The sequence below is a fragment of the Lutra lutra genome, chromosome 3, assembly GCF_902655055.1.
Source record: "Lutra lutra chromosome 3, mLutLut1.2, whole genome shotgun sequence".
Classification (NCBI taxonomy): domain Eukaryota; kingdom Metazoa; phylum Chordata; class Mammalia; order Carnivora; family Mustelidae; genus Lutra; species Lutra lutra.
In genome coordinates this window covers 76,357,678-76,378,340 of record NC_062280.1, presented here as the reverse complement: position 1 = coordinate 76,378,340, position 20,663 = coordinate 76,357,678, and the positions used below count along the sequence as shown (strand labels likewise).

Here is a 20,663-nt window from a genome sequence, read left to right as displayed (position 1 = left end):
TAGCTTCTCCTCATTACTTCACTTTGTTTGTGGTCCAATATTCTCCCATTCCCGGAGGCTTGAAATCTTGGATCGTTAAAGACACTTAACGCTTCTGACATTTTCGCTTATATAGATTCTTCATATAACTACTGAAAAGAGTCTGAAAAAGGTGTCTGTTATTCTTAAGATTTTCACGGAAAAGTGACTAGAAAGGTCTATTTTTTGCCAACTGTAAAGAACTAGCTTTAGAGTAAATTTTGCCAGAACCTCATCACTAACAATCTTCAAAGAAGCCGCCGGGATGTCCCCGGCTCCTACCAAGAACTACAATTCCCGCCCTACATTGCGATCTTCACAGCCGGGGGGGGGGGGGGGGGGGAAGAGTACAATTGTGACGTCATTTCCGCCCTCCCAGGCGGTGAATGCCGGACTTTGTAGTTTGAGTTAACTTCTCTTTTGTGGCAGTCTTGGAAAGAGAAAATTAAGGCCAGACCAGCTGCTCTAAATTTGGTATTACGAAAGGGCATTTAAAGTAAGTTAATAGGATAACGTTTTAAAGTGAATTTAGCGTCAGGTTTTTAATGTATTTCACGTACCGCCTTCCTCGTACTGCCGGGCCGGGAAGGGGAAGTGACGTGAATCCGGTGTAATGGCGGCGCGGTGTAGCTCCAGGTAATTACCGAACTCTAGACTCGCTTCAGGCCGCCAACCGAAGTGGGGTTGGCGGGTTGCCGGTACGGGTGGGAATTTAAAGGGGACCAGGAGTGGGTGCCGCCTGGCTGGGACCGCCGTCGGCAGCGCCAGGGTATGCGTGGCTTTCCTCTAGGCGCCCGGGGCCCGCGAGGCCGAGGTGTGTGAGCCGGTCGGGCGGAGGAGTCTGAGCGGGTGGGAAGTGCGAGCGTGAACTCCGTCCCTGACTGCGCGGTTCCTGGTGAGGTTCCTGCAGCTGTCTCTCCGCGGTGTCTTTGTTGCGGAAGTCTAGCGCTGCCCTGGGCCTCTTGTCTTGTCGGCGCGGATTACTTAGAGCTTCTCCAGTCGTTTGGAATTCCCAAGGCCCCTTTTTTAGTGTCCGGGCTCCAGGCGGTGGGAGTGGGATTAATGAACTGTAGCTAATTAGAAAATAGCGGAAGTTCCGCTCTTATGCCCCTTTCTAGCGTAATATACCTGTACAGCTTCTTTAGAATTTCATTAGTCGATTCTTTTCCATTCATTTGCCCCATGAAGGTGCTTTCTAGTATTTAGTTCTGGGGCTTTTCGTTCCTTTTTAAAATGAGCTTTCTGCCGTCTTTTATCCTTCCATAAATTGATCTATTTCCAGTAAGGTGATACTCCCCAAGTTGGGTCTCCAGTGTGTCCAGCCATCGAGCTTCGGATCTTACTATACACTTGTACATGTCGGTAATGGTTCATTTCGCTGAGTCTAACTGCAGTAACCACTTTACTTATTTTGACTTAATCCTCACAAAGACTTTTTGATCGTTCCAATTTTAGTATATGTGCTGCCGAAGCGAGCACACAAAGACTTTTTGAGATTGAGAAGGAAAAACTTTGAGAAAGAATATTCCAGATGCAAGAAATAAGTGGTGATTGAAAGCATAGTAAGAGTTCCCTTTACATTTTTAGGTGTCCCACAGACTGACAATAGCAGATAGAAAAAACGAGCAGATTTGTCCTTCAGAAAACTAGTTAACCTACCTCCTCCTTCTCCTATTTAAGCTTGTTTTAGGATTGCCTGTGAACTTGGGAGTTAACCTCAATTATGGTCCTACTATAGAAAAGCGAATTTAGAATTGGCCTTGAAAATGTGACTTCGTTCGCAGAAGCGTTGTGACAAGCATCATCTGTAGGAGGAGACCTACTTGTGTTGATGCTGGATGATGGACTAGGAAGCCAAGACTCCAGTCTTGATTCAGCCCTTACTAGGTCTGTCACTTGGGGCACCTTACCTAACATCTCTAATCTCAGCTTCTTCATCTGAAAAATGTGAATGATAATAATATCTAACTTAGTGAGTTGTTTTGAGGATAAAGGAAAATGATGTGTATAAGGCACTGTGCACAGTGCCTGACATAATGTAGCTATTATTGTTACTACTGTGATATAGTTGATGAGTTCTCTTGCCTCACTTCTTGTCCTTTGGTTTTGAACGTTGCCCTTCCACTTTTAAGTGCCCATGCTGCTTTCATGGAGCATTTCCCACCTCATTTGGCTGGGGTCTGCTTAACTCTTCTCCCTGATGATTGTACATTGCCAGTTGGTATACATTAACGTCTTGTACCTGAGACCATCTAAGAGCACACATATTTATAATGTTTGTGCCCTAACTTAAACATTATCTTCTGTTTGTTACCAACTTGTATCTAGAGACTGAATTTTGTACTACCTGATATGTCCCTAACTTGATATAAGTTATCGCTGGCCTAGAGCTAGTTTAAGAAAGAGGTAGTTATTTGCAATATGCTGATCCTACTGATGACTCTGTGGGCTTCCTTGTGGCATTTCTCTACCATCTAAACTTTGAAAATTTTAGCATGGGAAGGTGATAAAACAAAAAGGCCTCTGGCATGTTAGTTTCAGCAAATTTCTGGACTAACTAAATGTTAGCCTAAATATTTTATCCGTGTATACATTTCCCAAGTGGACACTGGAAGAGATAATTCATTGCCTACAAGAAAGTGCAAATTTTCAAAGCATTTTCTTCAAAAATAATACATCAGGAGAGGAAGTGATGGATTAAAGTAAGCCTTTGCTATTTGTAGCCAAGTTAGTAAGTCTTTTCCTAGAGAACAGATACCAAAAAGATAGCATAAGCTGCCTCGGTCTGGAGACATTAGGGCTCCTGTGATTATAGAAGCTAATGGGAGCAAAATTATACAAAGAGCCCAAATGTCCACTGAGTGATGAATGGATAAAGAGGATGTATTATATATATTATATTGTGGTATATATATTACTCAGCCATCAAAAGGGATGAAACTTGGCATTTGCAATGACATGGGTGGAGCTAGAGTGCGTTATACTAAGCAAAATAAGTCAGAGAGGGACACCTGAGTGGCTCAGTCGGTTAAGCCTGTGCCTTCAGCTCAGGTCATGATCCCAAAGTCCTGGGATCAAGTCCCACCTTGGGTTCCTTGCTCAGCAGGGAGCCTACTTCTCCCTCTGCCTCTCCCCACTGCTTCTGCTCTCTCCCTCTCTCTCTCACAAATAAATAAAATCTTAAAAAAAAAAAAGACAAATACCATATGATTTCACTCATATGTAGTATTTAAGAAATAAAACAGGAACATAGGGGAAGGAAGGTAAAATTATGTAAGACAAAAACAGAGAGGGAGGCATAGTTAAGAGACTGTTAACTATAGAAAAAAACTGAGGGTTGGTAGAGGGGAGGTGGGTAGGATAATGGGCCAAATAGGTGATGAGCATTAAGGAGGACACTTGTAATGAGCACTGGGTGTTATATGTAAGTGATAAATCACTGAATTCTACTTTTGAAACAAATACTACACTGTATGTTAACTAACTTGAATTTAAATAAAAACTTGGAGATAAAATATAAAATAAAACTCATCTTGAAGGAGAAATGAGGGAGGAAGAAACTCAGTGAAGATTCATATTTTTCTTAACTTTGGGCCTAATTCAAATGAATCAGGATAGACAGAGTTCAGCTCTTCCAGGTGAAAAGTCACCCTGTGACTCCTTCCCTCAATTATTTTATCAAGACAGTTTTATTCTAGATTTGGTGACAGTTGCCTCAGTAATGGAATGTAGTGCTTTGTATCTGGGGGCTACTTCATAAATTTCTCAGTGGAGGCCACCACTTCCAGGTTTTCTTTAAAAACTTAGATTGTGGTTGACTAAGTGGCCCTTTAATTAATAATCAGGCCACTTTCAAAGCTGTGCTGTGAGTGTTGGCAAAATATCAGCCAAGCAGGCAAGCAGAGGAACACACTTCTGGGGACAAGGAATAAAGTGGTATGAATGTTTGAAGGCATGAAGTATATTCAGTAATAGACATGGTTTAGTAAGTTGAAGTAACTATATGTTCAGGGTCAGATTTCCTCTTGCAATGCGTTTAAAGGAACTGGTTTTTGTTTTTGTTTTTCGTTTTTTTGTTTTTTGTTTTCATCTCAATAGGGAAGTTTATTCAGGGAGCTCTCCAGGTTAACATGGAGTGAAGACAAGGGATAATGCTTGATAATAGTCCTATCTTGATGCAGTTGATGGCAAACATTTTGGGGGTTCCTCGAAATCAGGATTGATAGGTGAGACAAGTCTGTTGTGGTATTCTTTGGTAAAGCATTTGTCAAAATATCATTATAGGGAGTTCTGTGTAGGAAGAAATAGGGATAATCATTAGAAGTCTACATGCCCTCCCCCCATATTTAATTTTAAAATTGGAACCTATTAAGTGGCAAGCACAGTCCTAGGTTCTCGATACACAGTAGTGACCGAGAACCTCAGAATCTAGGGATCTCATACAAGGTCTTTTCATGCGTTAGCTTTTTGAATCTCATGTTCCATCTCATTTCTGCTCAGTTTTCTGTATATACTCTGTACTCTGCTCAAACAGCTGAGAATCCCCTAAACTCTTTTATGTCTGGAGTCTTTACACATGCTGATTTTTCCCCTTTCCATATGGGAAGTGACCTTTCTTCTCCCCGACCCGTGCTCCTACTTGTTCTTCAGGTTTCAGCTTCTAGAACCACTTCTTTCTGTATGCCCTAGATCCACTTGGTTGCACTTCCTCTTTTCCAGAAGTACTATGTCTATAACATTGCTACAGCACTTGGACTTTTCTTCTCTGCCTGAGGATAGGAACTTTCATCTCTTAGACATCAGTACCTTGTGTGCACTGTAATGTATGTATCTCCTCACTATTCACAGACACTGCCTTTAATCTCTATTCTTGATTTCAAAGAATAGGGGATAAAGTAAAAAACTAGAAAGAAAAAGACCATGACCATACAGCTCTTTCTCTTAACCTTATATGTTCTTATTTTTTTTCTGTAAGTACTTTACTGTACAACTTCTCAAGGTGTCAGTTTTCACTCCATCCTCATCGTTTTTGTAGTCCTGTTTACCTGTTTGTGTTGTACAAAGTTTCTCAATTTTTATGACCTCACGGAAGAGTCTCTTCTGCACAAACTCGAACTTTAACACACAGTGAACAAGGAAGCATTCAGTGGCTAAAAAGGAACACTAGAGCTATTTCTTGACTACAAGTCTGTTCCTTTACTGTTAAGTGGTGAGGGTTACAGTATAGATTTGAAATTTAAGGTTTTGTCTCTTTTTTGTATTGCTGAAAATTGATGTAAACTTAGTTTAGTCACTAGACCAAGAAAACCCAGAATGATAATATTTGTTCAGTGAATGAAGATGCTGGAGTTAGTGAGGAAAGTTAAATCTTGTTGCCATGCAGTTGAATTGTGAACTAAGGGATATATGGGCAAGATGAGGTGGGCTTTGGAGAATATAAATACAAGTGACTGAGGGTACTGTAGGTGCAGAGAGCTCCCTTAGGATTTGTTTTTATTCAATAATTAGAGGAGTGCTACTGAACAATAACTATATGTAGAAATAGATTGTTGATAATTGGTCCATTAAGACAGAATTTCCATTTAAAAGCTTAAAAGGTAACTTGAAAAGCATGAAATAATATTGAATATATTGTGGTGGAATGTGCTTTTAATTTAAGGACAAGGTTTCCCTGTGGGCAGCTTTGCAGATATTTAAAGGAAACTTTTGTCCTGTATGGGTGAAATATAATGGAAATGGACAAGTTCGATGTATACATAAATAATTAATATTTTAGAAGCAAGTTGGAAAAGTTCTTATAACCTAGACATAAAGAAGACCTTGTGAGAAATGTTACTGGAAAGGTAAAAAAAAAAAAAATTGCCTTCCTCTGAAATGAGATTAAGGTTGTCTAATTATGGAAGCGTTTGAAACCGAGCCTTCCCCATATCTTCTTCTGTATACAGTAGCAGAGAGAATGAGGAGGGGGAGTAGATTTGATTCTTTGTCCTATTTATAAACTTGAAGGTAGAAATATTAAGATTTGGTACTAATTGGGAGGAAAGAAAAGGAAATTGTCACTTAGCTGGCTTTGTAGGTAGTATCTTAGAGGAAGAGAGGTGGTTTGAGGAGAAGAGGAAATGATGATTACCAAAGCTTCCCTAGTTCTGAGGGCCTTTGAGGCGTCCACATGGATTGATTTTTTTTTTTTTTCTATAGACATTTGGACATAAAGGTTTGGACCTCTGTAGAGAAGATGAGGCGAAAGTAAAAGTCATTCTTGTAAATGTTAGTTGAAAGTGTGAGGATGGAGATAGTCTTCCAGACACAATATGGAGAAAGAAAAGATAAAGACTATTCATTTGTTCATTTAACAAATATAGATTGAGGGCTTTCTGTATTAGGAAAATGGAAATGAGCAAAACAGTCAAAATGCATAAACAAAGATTAAACTCTACAGGATAGTAAATGTTAGAGGGGTAGACAGAGAAGAGAGACAAGGAAAACCAGATAAATGTGGTCTTTTCAAGAAGAGAGATTTAGCAGTACCAGTTGCTAGACCAGTGTCAGGTAAAAGAAGGAAGTGGCCCCTGGATTTAGCAACAGGAAAGTCATTGTATAACTTTAATAAGTACTATGGAGTAGTGGGAGTGGAAAAGCAAACTGTGGAGTGTAAAAGGGGTTAATGGAAGATTAAGAATTATAGGCATCACGTGTAGACACATCTGTCAAAATAAATATTAATAAAAATTTGACTCTGTAGGAAAAGAGAAAGAATGGAACTTGAGAGGGAACAGAATAAAGGAAATTTGCCCCATAGATGTCATAATTTAGATTTAAATGAATCAGTAAAGTTCAGTATGTAGAATTTTTCTTGAAAACCAACTAAATTGGAAAATAAAGAAAAAGCCGATAGAAATTTTGAAACAAAAAAATTGACAAATTCCTGTTCTTAAAGAACCTACATTCTGGTGAAAAGGAGCACATTAGAGAATATTCCTATGTACCAACAAAAGAATTTTTTTTTTTTTAATAAGTAGCATGCTGAAATGGTCATCTCACTTTTTGATTTATTTGGTTAAGTACAGACCATTGTGTGCCAACTTCATGATACTGGGAAATGAATGAAGGATAATAACTCCTCATTTTATAATGAATAATTTTAGTATGGCTGTTGGTATCACTGAGTTCATTAAAATGTTAAGAAATTCTATATTTCTCTACACAGAGTCAGAAACTAATCTAAGTCTTTTATATTTTGTCCATTCCTATATAAAGAAAAACAGTAATGCGGGTTAAAAACAGTCTATACAACTTTCATCCCTGTACTTGAACATGGGAATCTTCAGTCATTCAAATGGTTCTGAGTCAAAAAGCACACCTGATTTATTCATTGACAAGGAAGCAAACAGCAGAGAGTACAGGTCTCCCAATTATTTCTAATTCTTGGAGCCAGAACTGTTTTGACATTCAGAGTTTTTCAGATTTTAAAGAAATATAATGCACATATATTTATGAAGTAATCACTCTTTTGGGATCCAAGGTAACATCTTCTAATCAAACACATTAGTATTTCTGGGAAGAGTCACCTTAAGTCTCAGGTTGGTACCAGATGAGTTTCCCTTGAGCTTAAGAAAAATCTTTGGAAGTTGTGCTGACCACAGCATAATGTATAGAGTTGTTAAGTCTATATGTTATACACCTGAAACTAATAGAACATTGTGTGTCAACTATACTTCTCTTTTAAAAAGGATAAAGAAAAACCTTTGTGTTTTCAGAGCTTTTCAGATTTTATAATTGCAGGTAAGGGATTGTTACTTGTACCTGGTGACTTTTTCTCAAAATGATAATGTGTTTGGGGACTTTTATTTTCTTGAAATTTTAGAACTATGCTGAATTAAATCACAAAATCATTTTTCCTTATGTGACATATTATGGGGCATATTTCTCACTAATATGTACACATTTTTAAAAATAACAAGAAAAAACAGTAGGAAAGCTGTATTTTTTGTTTTTTTTTTTTTTTAATTTTATTTATTTATTTGACAGAGATAGATCACAAGTAGGCAGAGAGGCAGGCAGAGAGAGAGAGAGAGAGGGAAGCAGGCTCCCTGCTGAGCAGAGAGCCCGATGCGGGACTTGATCCCAGGACCCTGAAATCATGACCTGAGCCAAAGGCAGCAGCTTAACCCACTGAGCCACCCAGGTGCCCCAGGAAAGCTGTTTTCTTAAACAAATGATTTTTTTGTTCAATACAGATATGTAAAGACCATAGCAATCTTGTCATAGTTATGACATATATAAGTTAAGAAATGTGGCCAACCTGTTTTTCATATCTGTTGCCTGGGAAGGAAAATCACCATGTGGAAGGGCCAGGGGCTTGAGTCCTATTTGGGGATTTTCTTGAGGATCCCATTATCACCTCCCACCCCCATTCAGTTTTGCATTTAGAACATATTCAAACTAGTTTTTCTTTTGAATACTGTTTAATATTATCACTTTCCCAGTTGAACAACTAAGTTGGGTATGTTTGTTTGTTTTTTTTTTAAACTCTGTTACAATGGTTGAAGTTTGCCAAGTGTGCTGCTATGTAGAATGCCAGAGAGCAAACTAAAGGGAATCTACTTTGTTGACTTCTTTTTAATTTTTGATAGTAAGTTACAGCAAGTTCCTTTAACATTGGTTGAGGACACCTAAGGGCCACTGGTAAGAGTACTCACCCAAAGTCATTGAGAAACCAGTGCATTTCAACCATTAGTTGAGTATGAATTTTTGAGATAATTGCAAAATTTACAATTTCATAGTTTGCAGTTAACAGCCCAAAGTGCATCCTACAATTGTTATTAAATATTTTGCTTTCTGATGCTTGCTGAACTGATAGGAAAATTATTTCTAAACTTCATCTCCTTATTATAAAATACCCTCCTTGTTCAGGGGAGTAGGTGTGGTTTTGCTGAGTTGCTTACTTGTGACAGGAGAGAGAAATTTAATAATTCATCATAAAATCCACACAATGATACTAGGAAGATCAGTGAGAGCTATAAACTCTAGATAAATTGCTCTCATTGCTGGAATTTCCAATTAGTCTAAGTATCAAGCATGCACATGTTGAACTCTCAGAATGTCCCTATGAGCATATTCTGTATAAATCTGGACGATGATAGGACTTTATGCATTTTGTGTTAGAACTGTAGTAGCAGTCTACTTTATAATAATGTCAATTTCACAGTTACATTTTGGGACATGGAAATCTAACAGATTGTGCTTGATTGCCAGAAAATTACTTGCTGATGATGGGCGAAGGGTAGAAAGGGAGAGACGATACACACTGATCAGAAAGAAAACGCACCAAGTTTAGATAAGTAAGGTAATTTGAAATAAAATACACAGAAGATTGCTGTGTGTATATATGTTTAGGTAAGTTGAGAAGAGAAGCCAGGTTTCAGAACCAAGGAAAATGTTAAATTTTGCACAATAGAGTTAAGTGACTTACTTGCTTAAAGAGTGAATTCTAGCTATGTTGATTAAATAAAGGGAATCTTTAAAATATTATTTCATATGTTTAAAAAGAAGTAGATAGGGCCTTATATTAATATCAGTACCTTTGCTCTCTGGAACTTTGGGCAAATGGATCAGTTTAGGATAGGAAAATTTTCTATATCTGTTTACATTGTGTAGTTTACCAATTTGGTGTCAGTATATTAATGTTACCATTTTCTTTTTTTTTTTTCTTTAAAGATTTTATTTATTTATTAGAGAGAGAGAGATCACAAGTAGGCAGAGCAGCAGGCAGAGGGGGAAGCAGGCTCCCTGCTGGGCTTGATCCCAGGACCCAGGATCACGACCCAGGTGCCCCATTGTTACCATTTTCATTGGGTTGCAATATCAGATGGTTTTGGCATCAGAAAAACCTTTTGATTTTTAGCTCTGCCATTTACTAGCTATAATTGACTTGGACACGTTGTTTTAAATCTTCCAACCTCAGTTCTCCCATTGAAAAATGAGGTTAAGGGGCACCTGGGTGGCTCAGTGGGTTAAAGCCTCTGCCTTCAGCTCAGGTCATGATCTTAGGGTCCTGGGATCGAGCCCCACATGGGGCTCTCTGCTCAGCAGGGAACCTGCTTCCCCTCTCTCTCTCTCTGCCTATCTCTCTGCCTACTTGTGATCTCTGTCAATAAATAAAATCTTAAAAAAAAAAAAATAGAGGGGTGCCTGGGTGGCTCAGTGGGTTAAAGCCTCTGCCTTCGGCTCAGGTCATGATCCCAGGGTCCTGGGATCGAGCCCCGCATCGGGCTCTCTGCTCCGCAGGGAGCCTGCTTCCTCCCCTCTCTCTCTGCCTGCCTCTCTGCCTACTTGTGATCTCTGTCTGTCAAATAAATAAATAAATAAATCTTTAAAAAAAAAAATAGAAAAATGAGGTTAAAAAATAAACAAAGCAAGATAATTGTGAAAATTGAGTAAGAAGATACAAATGAAATGCTTAGTGTTGTATCTTTGTGGCTGCAGTAATTTATCATTCTTTATTATTGCTGTTATCTTAATATAAATTATACATTTCAGAATTCTAAAATGGGAAGTATATGTACTTAATTGGTTAATCTCCGGATATCTCAGGAATCTTATTGTAATGTGCTCTATAGTGTCAGTGGTAAATTAGTTTGTTGAAGAGCTGCTGTATACATTGACAGCTCTCCTATTGGCTGGTTTTGAACAGTAATGGTTAGCCTACATTCACCAGTGCACATCAGCTTTGGGACACCAACCATTTTAGTATTTTTAATTGACTTTTGTATCATTGGAACACGTTTATATAGTTGAGGAAAATACTTAAAAAATTTTTTTAATGTATTTATATTAGAGAGCCCCCATGCGTGAGAGTGGGGGAGGGGCAGAGAGAGAGAATCTTTAAGCCAGACACCCCCTGAGCATGGAGCCTGATGTGGGGCTTCATCTTACAACCCATGAGATCACAACCTGAGCCAAAACCAAGAGTCAGATGTTTAACTAACTGAGCTATCCAGGCACTCCAGAAAATACTTTTTAAAAGTTTGCATATTATTGGCATTAGAGCTGAAAGTATCTCCATTATCAACTTGGGCACAGTATTTAGGTAGCAGGTGATTTTAAAATGAGTTTTATTTCAGGTACATACTAAGATAAGTCCTCACGAATAGAAAATATGTAATAAGGATTTAAATAATGCCAAGAGTCCATATCCAACCCTATCTTTTCTTCCCCAAAAAACCATGATGTGAATATACTAATTTCAGCAAGTTCACAATCGAGTTGGATTAGAAAATGTTCATCCTTTATGCAGAAATAAGAACTTCAGCTCATCCTCCATTTTAAAAGGAAAGTTGGGTAGAATTTATTAGTCCTTTGAGTTAGTACTGAGTTCAAGTTAGTAACATGGGTTCTACTATATAAATATATCCCATTTTAGAGAAGGGAAATTGTTCAACTCGGGATCTAAACAAAGGCCGCACATTACATTAACTCTGTTAAGTCTCTTTTGTTCTGTAATAACTATCCTGCTTTTTTTCCTTCTTTTCTTCTTTTGTCCCCCTCGCATTGAATTGTTTGAGAAACTGGGTCATTTGTCATACATGTTAAAGCTCATCAGTGAGTAATCACCAATAACATACCTAATTAATAATCAAAGTCGAATTTATTAATTTGATGCAGCAAGGGAGACAACAAACATACTCTGAGGGACCATGGAATACCTCAAAAAGGGGTCTTAAGAAGGGTACTTACACACCTTGTGAGAGTAGAGGTAGTTATCAGAAAGTCCTGTGGACAATGAGTTACTGATTAATTTATGTGATAATATTAGAATATTAGAGAGTGGAATCCTCCATGGAAGTATAATACAGAATCAGTTTTATAAGGACTTAGTCATTGATTATTCTGGACATAAGAACAAATTAAGGACACTGACAATTCTCCAGGCTTTTAATTTGTCCATAAAGTATTAGGCAGAAATTGTAAACTAATGAGTTGCTAGAACAGTAGATAGTCGTATCTTTAGAACATACAGGTTCTTGCATACATTTCGTGATCTTACTTTGGAACGGATGGATCTAAAGTAACTAGAAATAAGAACTTGACCATAGCTAATCCATGATAAGTATATTGTGACTTAAACTGGCATATTTCTGATTTGCAAATTAGTGGAATCCATTTTACAAGTAGTGATTTACATTTCTTTTGTTAGTTCTCTCTTCATAGCTGTCATCAGGGTTATTTTGAAATTTTATTAGTACCCCTGTTTACTCAGCCTAAGCTGCAGAATAGACCATTATCTTCTGGAAATGCAATCAGTCCATATCTACACTGTTTTTCAGTGGATCATGATCATGTATCAGGTTTGTGATTGTCATAATATCTCTGGTGGCAGATTTTCTTGCTGTTTGTGTTAAATGATCATTTGACGTTCTGGTGGCTGCACTGATTTAAGACTCTGGAGATTCCACATTGGTGATTGCAACATAGACCAACTATACCGGGATTATTATATTATCCCTTATTTTCCAAAATCTGAACCTTTTAGAAAATAACCAAGTGACTTTTCCTGTAAATTGGATATGAGTTATTTTGCTTTGTCAGTATCCAAAGAATTACACCAAATCTGGAGATTGTCAAGGACAAGGATCTTGAAGTACCATGATGAAAAGGCCTTAAGTCTAGTAATCATTTAGAAATATGTTGTCCAGTATGTAAAACTCTTACAAAAATGATTTTCTCAAATCCACTGGGCACATTTGAAGTGCTCAATAGCCACATGTGGCCAGTAGCTGTTGTGTTAATGAAGTGGTGACTGACGGTGTAGAATATGAATTTTCCATCAATGCAGAAAGTTCCATTGTACAGAATTAGAAGCATCAACCAGCAGAGAGGGAAAAAAAATAAATAAACAAGAGGACAAAAACCAACAATATGCAAAGAAATAGCATTGCTAGTGTCAGAGGAGGGAGAGCCTTATTCTGATAGCGTTAAGCAGTAGCAGTTTTCAGTGTTTTCTGCTTCAGAACCCAAAAAGTCCTGGAAATCCGTGACGGGTGATGTGTGGTGGTGATCACAGCAGCAGTGTCCATCAGGTTATTTCCTGTAAATAGTGAACAGTACTGAGTAGAGTCTTTCACTCAGATTTCTTTTAATGTTCCTTCTGCATAATTGAATTCTTAATGTTAGTTTATAGAAATATTTAGGTGACTGTAGGGAAGCAAAAACTCCTGTGGACAATAAGTAACTGATTAATTTGTCTGATAATATTAGGATATAAGAGAGTGGAATCCTCCATGGAGGTAAAATATAGTATCAATCTTATAAGGACTTAGCACTGATTATCCTAGACATAAGAAAAAATTAAGGACACTAACAATTCTCTAGGCTTTTAATTTGTCTATAAAGTGTATTCCAGATCTCACTAATTAATAAGTATATTTAAACCTAAAGGCAAAAAAATTTTTACGGGAATTTTTTCAGTCCTTATATATGACTATATGTGAAATTTGTATCGAGTTTACCTAGGAAGGTAGTTAATGTAGGTTTTTTTCTCTTTTCTTGTCTCAATTTTTCATGTCTTACATTCATTTTAAGAATAATAAAAGCACTTTATAAACATATTTTGTCATCTGAATTACTCCATTTCAGTGCTTAAATTTGTGCTCCTGCCCATGTTGCAATAATTACTTAATTATTAAGGCGTATATCTTAAAACTCCCAAAGAACCTGTGCTGTGGTAGTCATTGCATAACCAGTGAGAATTTTCTCCCTATGAGTTGGTGCCAGAATGTCTCAGATTTAAAAATCACTGATACTGATATTCTTTTGCATCCATATATATGCTTCTTACCAGTGAGTTAGTATGGATTAATACACTTGGAATGTATGTGTCCCTTTCCAAATGATTGTTGACTTTGTATTTCACTGTTAGGGAGGTAGGCTATGAAGTCTCTGTATTTTACCTAACTAGTTCATGGTTTACAACAAATTGAGAACCAAGATTTCTCATCCAAAATTGGAAAGCTGAGGAAACCTGGGGAAGAGTTGGATACTGGAAATACCTTGGGGATGCTTTCATAGAATCAGCATGCCTAGGCATGCCCTCTGCCCACGCATATGTACATACATACACACCTGATGTAGTAAGTCAGCTGAGCCCCCATATAGGTACTAGTACTTACATCAAACAAGTGTTCAAGATGTAATATAACATAATGACTTAGGGAACCAGCTTTACATTAAGTAATGATTTGAAACTTGCACATGCACCAAAAAAAATCCAAAAAAACAAAACAAAACAAAAAAACACAAGCCACTTTGCTTGAGCGGGCTTAATTAAGCTTTGCTTATCAATATAGATTTACTTTTTATAACTAGAATATAAGCTCCATGTAGGGAGGGGATTTTGTTATGATTGTTCACTACAGGGGGGAGCAGGCTCCAGCTGAGCAGAGAGCCCGATGTGGGGCTTGATCCCAGGAGCCTGGGATCATAACCTGAGCTAAAGGCAGAGGCTTAATCCACTGAGCCACCCAGGTGCCCCGAGACCACCATATTTTAAGTGAAGGGAAAAGTAGCCTTTTATGCTTCCTGAGAAAGTTACCGTTTCTTCATTCATTTTTCAAGTCTCCCAACTGGTATCTTTTACCTACAGCCTGAGAACTCTTGCATTTCTTGTAGTACAGGTCTGCTGGTGATACATTCTCTTACTTTCTCTTAGTTTTCTTTTGTTTCTTTTAATTAGTAAATGTCTATTTTCATTCTTAAAATTTATTTTTGCTGGAATTGTAGGGTAACAAGTTTTTTATCTTTCAGCACTTTTAAGATTGTTTGTCTTCTGGTCTCCCTAGTTTCTGATGAGAAGTCAGCAGTAATTTTGAATGGTTATTTCCTTGTATCTAATGCATTTTTGCCCCTCTTGCTGCTCTCAGCATTTTCTGTTTATCTTTGATTTTCAGCAGTTTGACTATTGACCATTATCTACGACCATGTCCATAGGGGTGGTTTTCTTTGTATTTGTTCTACCTAGGATTCCCTGAGCTTCATGAATCTGTAAATTTATGCACTTTGCCAAATATGGGAGAAATTCCCTATTTTTTGAAAATTTTTTTATTCCATTTTTCCTCTCTTTCCTTCTTGGACTTCAAGTACACCGGTATTATGTCCTTTGATACTGTCCCACATGTCCCTGATATTGTTCATTAAATTTTTTTTGTCTCTCTGTTTTTAGATTGGTTATTTCTTTTGATTTTACTTCACATTCATTGACTTTTTTTTATCTCCATTTTGCTTTAAGTTTTTAACCAGTGAATTTTTTACTTAATGTATTTTTCAGTTTTAGAAATTCATTTTGGGTTCTATTTTCTTTTTGTTTTCTTTTGCTTTGTTTTTGCTAAACTTTCTTATTTTTATTCCTTGCAAGCATGTTTTCCTTTGCACTTTTGAATAAGCTTTAAAAACCTTGTATGCCAATTCCAACATCTGGGTCATGTCAGTGTTGGTCTTTGATTGTCTTTTTTTCTTAAGCTTAGACCACAGTTTTCTGATAAGTTATTTTTAATTGTATCCTGGGCATTGTTATTGTTACGTTAAGACTATAGATTCTGTTATATTCCTCTGAGGAGGAGTGACTTTTTAGGTAATTAACTTGGTTAGTCTTAAATTGTAAGTTCTCTTAGGTGGCTGTTCATATCACAATTCACTTCTTTGATCCTTAGTAATACTCTGTTTTGCACATGTGTTGGTTTAGAGGTGGTCAGAGATTTGGGCACCTTGGGCTCCTCTCCTCTGGCTGTTTCCCTGATGTGCATGCCCTAGGGGCATGTTAGTCTGACTGCAGCTACAAATACAGAAGTAGTAATGTGCTTTAGATTGCAATTATCTTTTATAGATTATTTGTAAATAATCTCATATATATTGTTTGTAAGAACTTTGATGCCATGCCAACCACTGTAATAGAAATTTTTCTTAACCTAATCATTTGTGTACTTCCCTGTCTGCATTAAATGATGGTCGCTCTATGTCACTTTATAGTGTCAAGATTATTTGTGTATTATGTGATCTAGTGGAAAAAAAATTTAATTGAGTATCTTTAGGCTAAGTTTCTAGTTATAGGTTCACCACTAACTGGTAGTATAGCTTAGGACATTGCAAGGACTTACCCGACCTTCAGTATTTTTGTCTTTAAAAAGGAATTGAACTGGGTGATCTATGATCCTTTCTGGCATTCAAATACAAACATTTTCCTAGTTGCATTCAGTTATTTTGGTACTAGGGACAGTTCTTTCTGATATTCTCTACCTCTTTTAATTCTCTTATTTTCTTCTATCTCATTTGATTTTTGTGATTTCATTGCAGTACACAAAACCATAAACCACTTAGATAAGCAATTACAATTAAATACTCAAATGGTAGTTCTCTGTTAACATAAGTAGCAGTTCAGCATTTTTTAAAAATTCCTAAAATATAATTAACAGATGGATACTGAAAAAATTTTTGTTTTAGCATTTAATGTTGATGACTAGGTTTATTCTGAGCCAAATAACTTAGTTCTCACACCTGCATGACTAAGGTCATGTGCCTTTGATAGATTACGTTAAAATTTAATTATTTTAACACCTTGTATTTTTACTCAGCATATTTATTTTTGAGTGATCGTTATAAGAATATTGGATAATTCATTCTTAGTTTATATAAAAACATGGGATATTTTATACTCAGTTCGTGTAGATTTTATCTTATATAATTATTCTGTTCACTTATTTTTTTATAATATCACAGTACTATTTTATAATGTGGGTTTAGGTGTCCCTCATGAAAGCAATTTGAATAAAGTTATCTGACATCAGTAATTAAATTAATTTTTGTTCCTCTCAGTCATTAGACTAAAATACCTTATGGTGCTTAATAAGCCCTTATTATTTGCTCTATTATGCAGAGTCTTTTCTGTGATTGTGTTCTTTATACATTGGTATGTGAAACTGTTTAAGGAATTTTTGAGTTTTTATTTAATTATTGATTATATATCTGTGCCTACTAATTAAGAAAAATGGTCAAATGTTCATTGTGTATAAATAATAAGCTGTTATGTCAGATACATTTTATCACTGTTAACAAAGCCTTCTTTGGTATACCTTTCAGGTGACATTTGCAGACAAAAAAAGTTAAACTGTCAAGGAATTCATACCATTTTCTACCTGTTACTTGGAACAACTTAAGGAGTCTTTGATTTATCAGATCAGTTGGCAACAGAAAATGAAGAGTAGCGTGGCACAGATAAAAGTAAGTGTTTGAAATTTATAATGAAGAACATAAACTTGTATTTGTCCTTTAATCAAAAAATGCATTTATAGAATTAGGACGTTAGAACCAGACAGTAGAAAGGCATCATACACATTTCTAACTTACACAATTTCAAGTGTAGCCACATGGTCACATAGAAGCAGTAGTGTCCAAGAGGGCAAGTGAGAGAACGTGGAAGATGTATGATGTGTGTGTATCCATGTACATGTATGCATGTATGTCTATCATTGCCTCCACAAATCAAGAAAGTGCATGTGAGTGAGCACCTGCAAAAGAATAATTAACAGGGCAGGGAATTCCACCATTCTTCTTAAAGATTATACTTCCCTGAATGAGCATGAAATGGAAGACAGGCATCTCCTTCCTTAGTTAATCATAGTTCCTGCATGTCTATCTACGGGGGAGACTCTTATTGCATTTCTGGTGCATAAACAAGCTCTTTATTCTGTGCTCTCCGTTAGACATCATACACTCATTTATTCAACAAATATTCACTGAATTCTTATGTCCTAGTGACTATTCTAAGCACTTTACATAAAATGGTGAACAAAACAGAAATCCGTGTTCTCATGGAGTTTGTGTTCTAGTGTGGGAAGACAGAAAATAAATTATAAACTTAATCCATAAGTAAATGGTGTAGGATAGTGGTATTAAGAGCTAAACTTATGCTACAGACAAAAGATATGGGGTAATGTTGATCATTAGCATTGGGGGTTGCAATTTTGGATAGGGAGGGCCCACTGAATAGGTAGCCATTTGAGCAGACTCTTGAAGGATATGAGGAAGTTAGCCATGCAAATAACTGGGAAAAGAGTATGCCAAGCAGGTGGAACAGCAAGTATAAAGACAAAGAGTCTAGTGTGGCCGAGGCAGGTTATAAGAAAGGGAGAATAGTAGATGCAGTCAGAGCAGTAACAGGAGCCAATAACTGTCTACTCAGAACTTTTCCTCTGCCTGTCAGTGGACTTAGCAGGAGAGCAAACCATTCCACTTCTATTCAACTGCACAGATCTACAAGCAGACGCATCATGCCTTGGATCTTGGAATCAGTAAAGGGGAAGGTATATTTTTATTTAATTACAGATCTAGGCCCTGCTCCCTTCCTCTCTCCTCCACCAGTTCTGCACCCCTAAACCACCTTCTTTAAAGAGAAACAGTAAACTGAGCTTAGCAGGGGACACTAGGAACTAGCCCTGGTGCCTGGTAAGTGTTTAATAAACAGAATTGATAGACTTACAGACTGGGGCAGGCTCTGCCGCCATCTTTGCTAAATTCTGTAGGGTATAAGGCTTGGTAGACACCCAGCCCATGCTTGCAGATCTCTTTTGGTGGGAGTTCACTATCTCAAGCTAGACCCATCTGTCAGTAGATACTTTCATATATTGTTCTGAAATCTGCCTCTTTGGGGCTTGTACTCATTGGTCCAATGGCACTTAAGCAGTTAATTAATTGTGGACCTAGTAGCTGGTATACTGTGCTGAACGTTGGCAACATAAAGAAAGCGGAGAACTGGTGTGGAACTGGCTCTTGGTTGAGCCATGTTAGACGAGAGCACTCAGATTTAGCCGGATACCTTTTCCACAGAGGGAGATGTGTCTAGTCTTTTCAGAATCCTCTTCCTGCTCCTCTTACACTGTGCTTTCTCCACCTTTACCTCCTGTGGTCCTGGTGGGTCCTCGATGGCACCGTCCCATCCTAGGAGTGGGTATCTTCTTCAGTCAGCATGCCCTCCAAGCTTAGTGGCTCAGCTCTGTCTACCAGTTTGTAGCCTAGTCTGCCTCCTTTTCTCTATCCTGTTAGCCACAAACAAGTCTGCTAGCTGGGTGGGGCCCATTTTTACCTCAGGTAAAGCTCACATCTTCCCCTCAGTGTTCTCAGGACTCATTTGCTGGGTTCAGGAGGGTTCAGCTGAGGATCTTTGTTTTTCCACTGATCCTTAGCTATCAAGAACCAAGTTTTCTACTTGTTTCAGCCCTTCCTCTCCTTGCTGTTAAAGACTGGTTCCTGAGCCTAGTGGTTGCTCAGAGATCTGGACTCAGGCTCCCTGCTCCACTCACCTTTTCATACTGCTGTCTTTATATTGTTAGAGATTATAGGGAACCACATGGTATAAACATTTGTTTTGCTTAATGAACAATTGGAGAATTTTTAAAGGTAATTTTGACAATATATTATTTTCAGTGCCTACTCTGATTTATAATCTGGACACTATGATTAAGAAACGAGGAAAATTCAAGTTATTATTTGAATCTCATCTCAAAATGATATTTTACATAGTGAAATCCTGTTCATCTACCAAAACCTAGTTCGAATCCCCCTCTACCCACTGTCATTCCTCAGTATTCAGTTATTGTTCCCTACTCAGGATGTCCTGTTAGCATTTCTCTGTGTGCCAGTCACGTTAACGTAATCATATTTACAAAATCTTGATTCACGACTTCAATATTTTTGGTTTCCCCCCTTGCTTACAACAGATGTTGCGGAGATGTGTTAAAAATCATTAGCACAGAACTGAGGCCTTCTCCCTAATGTAATCAAAATAATTGCTGTGCCTTGTAAAAGAAAAAGTAGACTGCAGTTTTGTTCTCTGTCTCTCTCCCTTCCCCCTCTCCTTCCCCTCTTCCTTCTCTTCCTCCTCCTCTTTTTCTTTTCTCTGTTGCTCTCTCAGGAACATATAATCTGATACGTTTAATTGTGGAAATCTTTATAGCCATCTTTCCATTGTAAGATCATAAATTCCTTGAGGGTTTTTCCTAACTTGTATCCTCCAGAGTGTCTACACAGGACAGGCTGTGTTTTATAGAAAACTATGTCATACATGTTGAACAATTTTACCTCATTTTGTTGCTAAGTGAAGTAATTTTTAAAACTTTGTTATATACATGAGAAACAGGATTTTAAGATGGTTGCATTCAGTATAAAATAGCATCCAAACTATGGCTATCGTAAATTACAAATTTTGATCACATGCTTATTACTCACCTAAATAGATTAATTTAGTTTGTATATACTATTAGAAAAATTCAATAGTTGATGAGACTGTTTGGCAGTTTACTTGTGATAATGTTAGATTCAAACTGCTGTTAATTAGTCATAAAATAAGAGGAAGTTGGAGCTTGTTTATATTTCTGTGCAGTATAATTTTCTATCCTTAAACGTTCTTTTTCCCACTAAGGAGGCAAGCATCTAAATGTGCAGAACAAGTTGTTCATTATTTTATTTCCTATTTCTTAGCTTTTAAGGTAAAGCTACTTTTAAAAATCATGCTGTTTTTCCTTTCTTATGGTTCAGGTTAGTTATAATGGTTTTAATCCTTAAGAAAAAAAACTGGACAGTATGAATGTTCATCAGTGATG

The 20,663-nt window shown here is 37.2% G+C and overlaps 1 protein-coding gene across 4 annotated transcripts in view; it reads left to right on the top strand.

The window, feature by feature from the left end:
- Positions 1-434: 434 nt before the first annotated feature.
- The window catches only part of CWC22 (CWC22 spliceosome associated protein homolog), a 58,832-nt gene continuing 38,603 nt past the window's right edge, over positions 435-20,663 (top strand). For 2 of the 4 annotated variants that reach the window (XM_047722328.1, XM_047722331.1), the window contains exons 1-2: positions 521-654; positions 17,146-17,286. In XM_047722328.1, the coding sequence (XP_047578284.1) occupies positions 17,260-17,286 (27 nt within the window). In that variant the 5' untranslated portion in view covers positions 521-654; positions 17,146-17,259. The other 2 variants (XM_047722330.1, XM_047722329.1) reach the window with 2 other exon arrangements.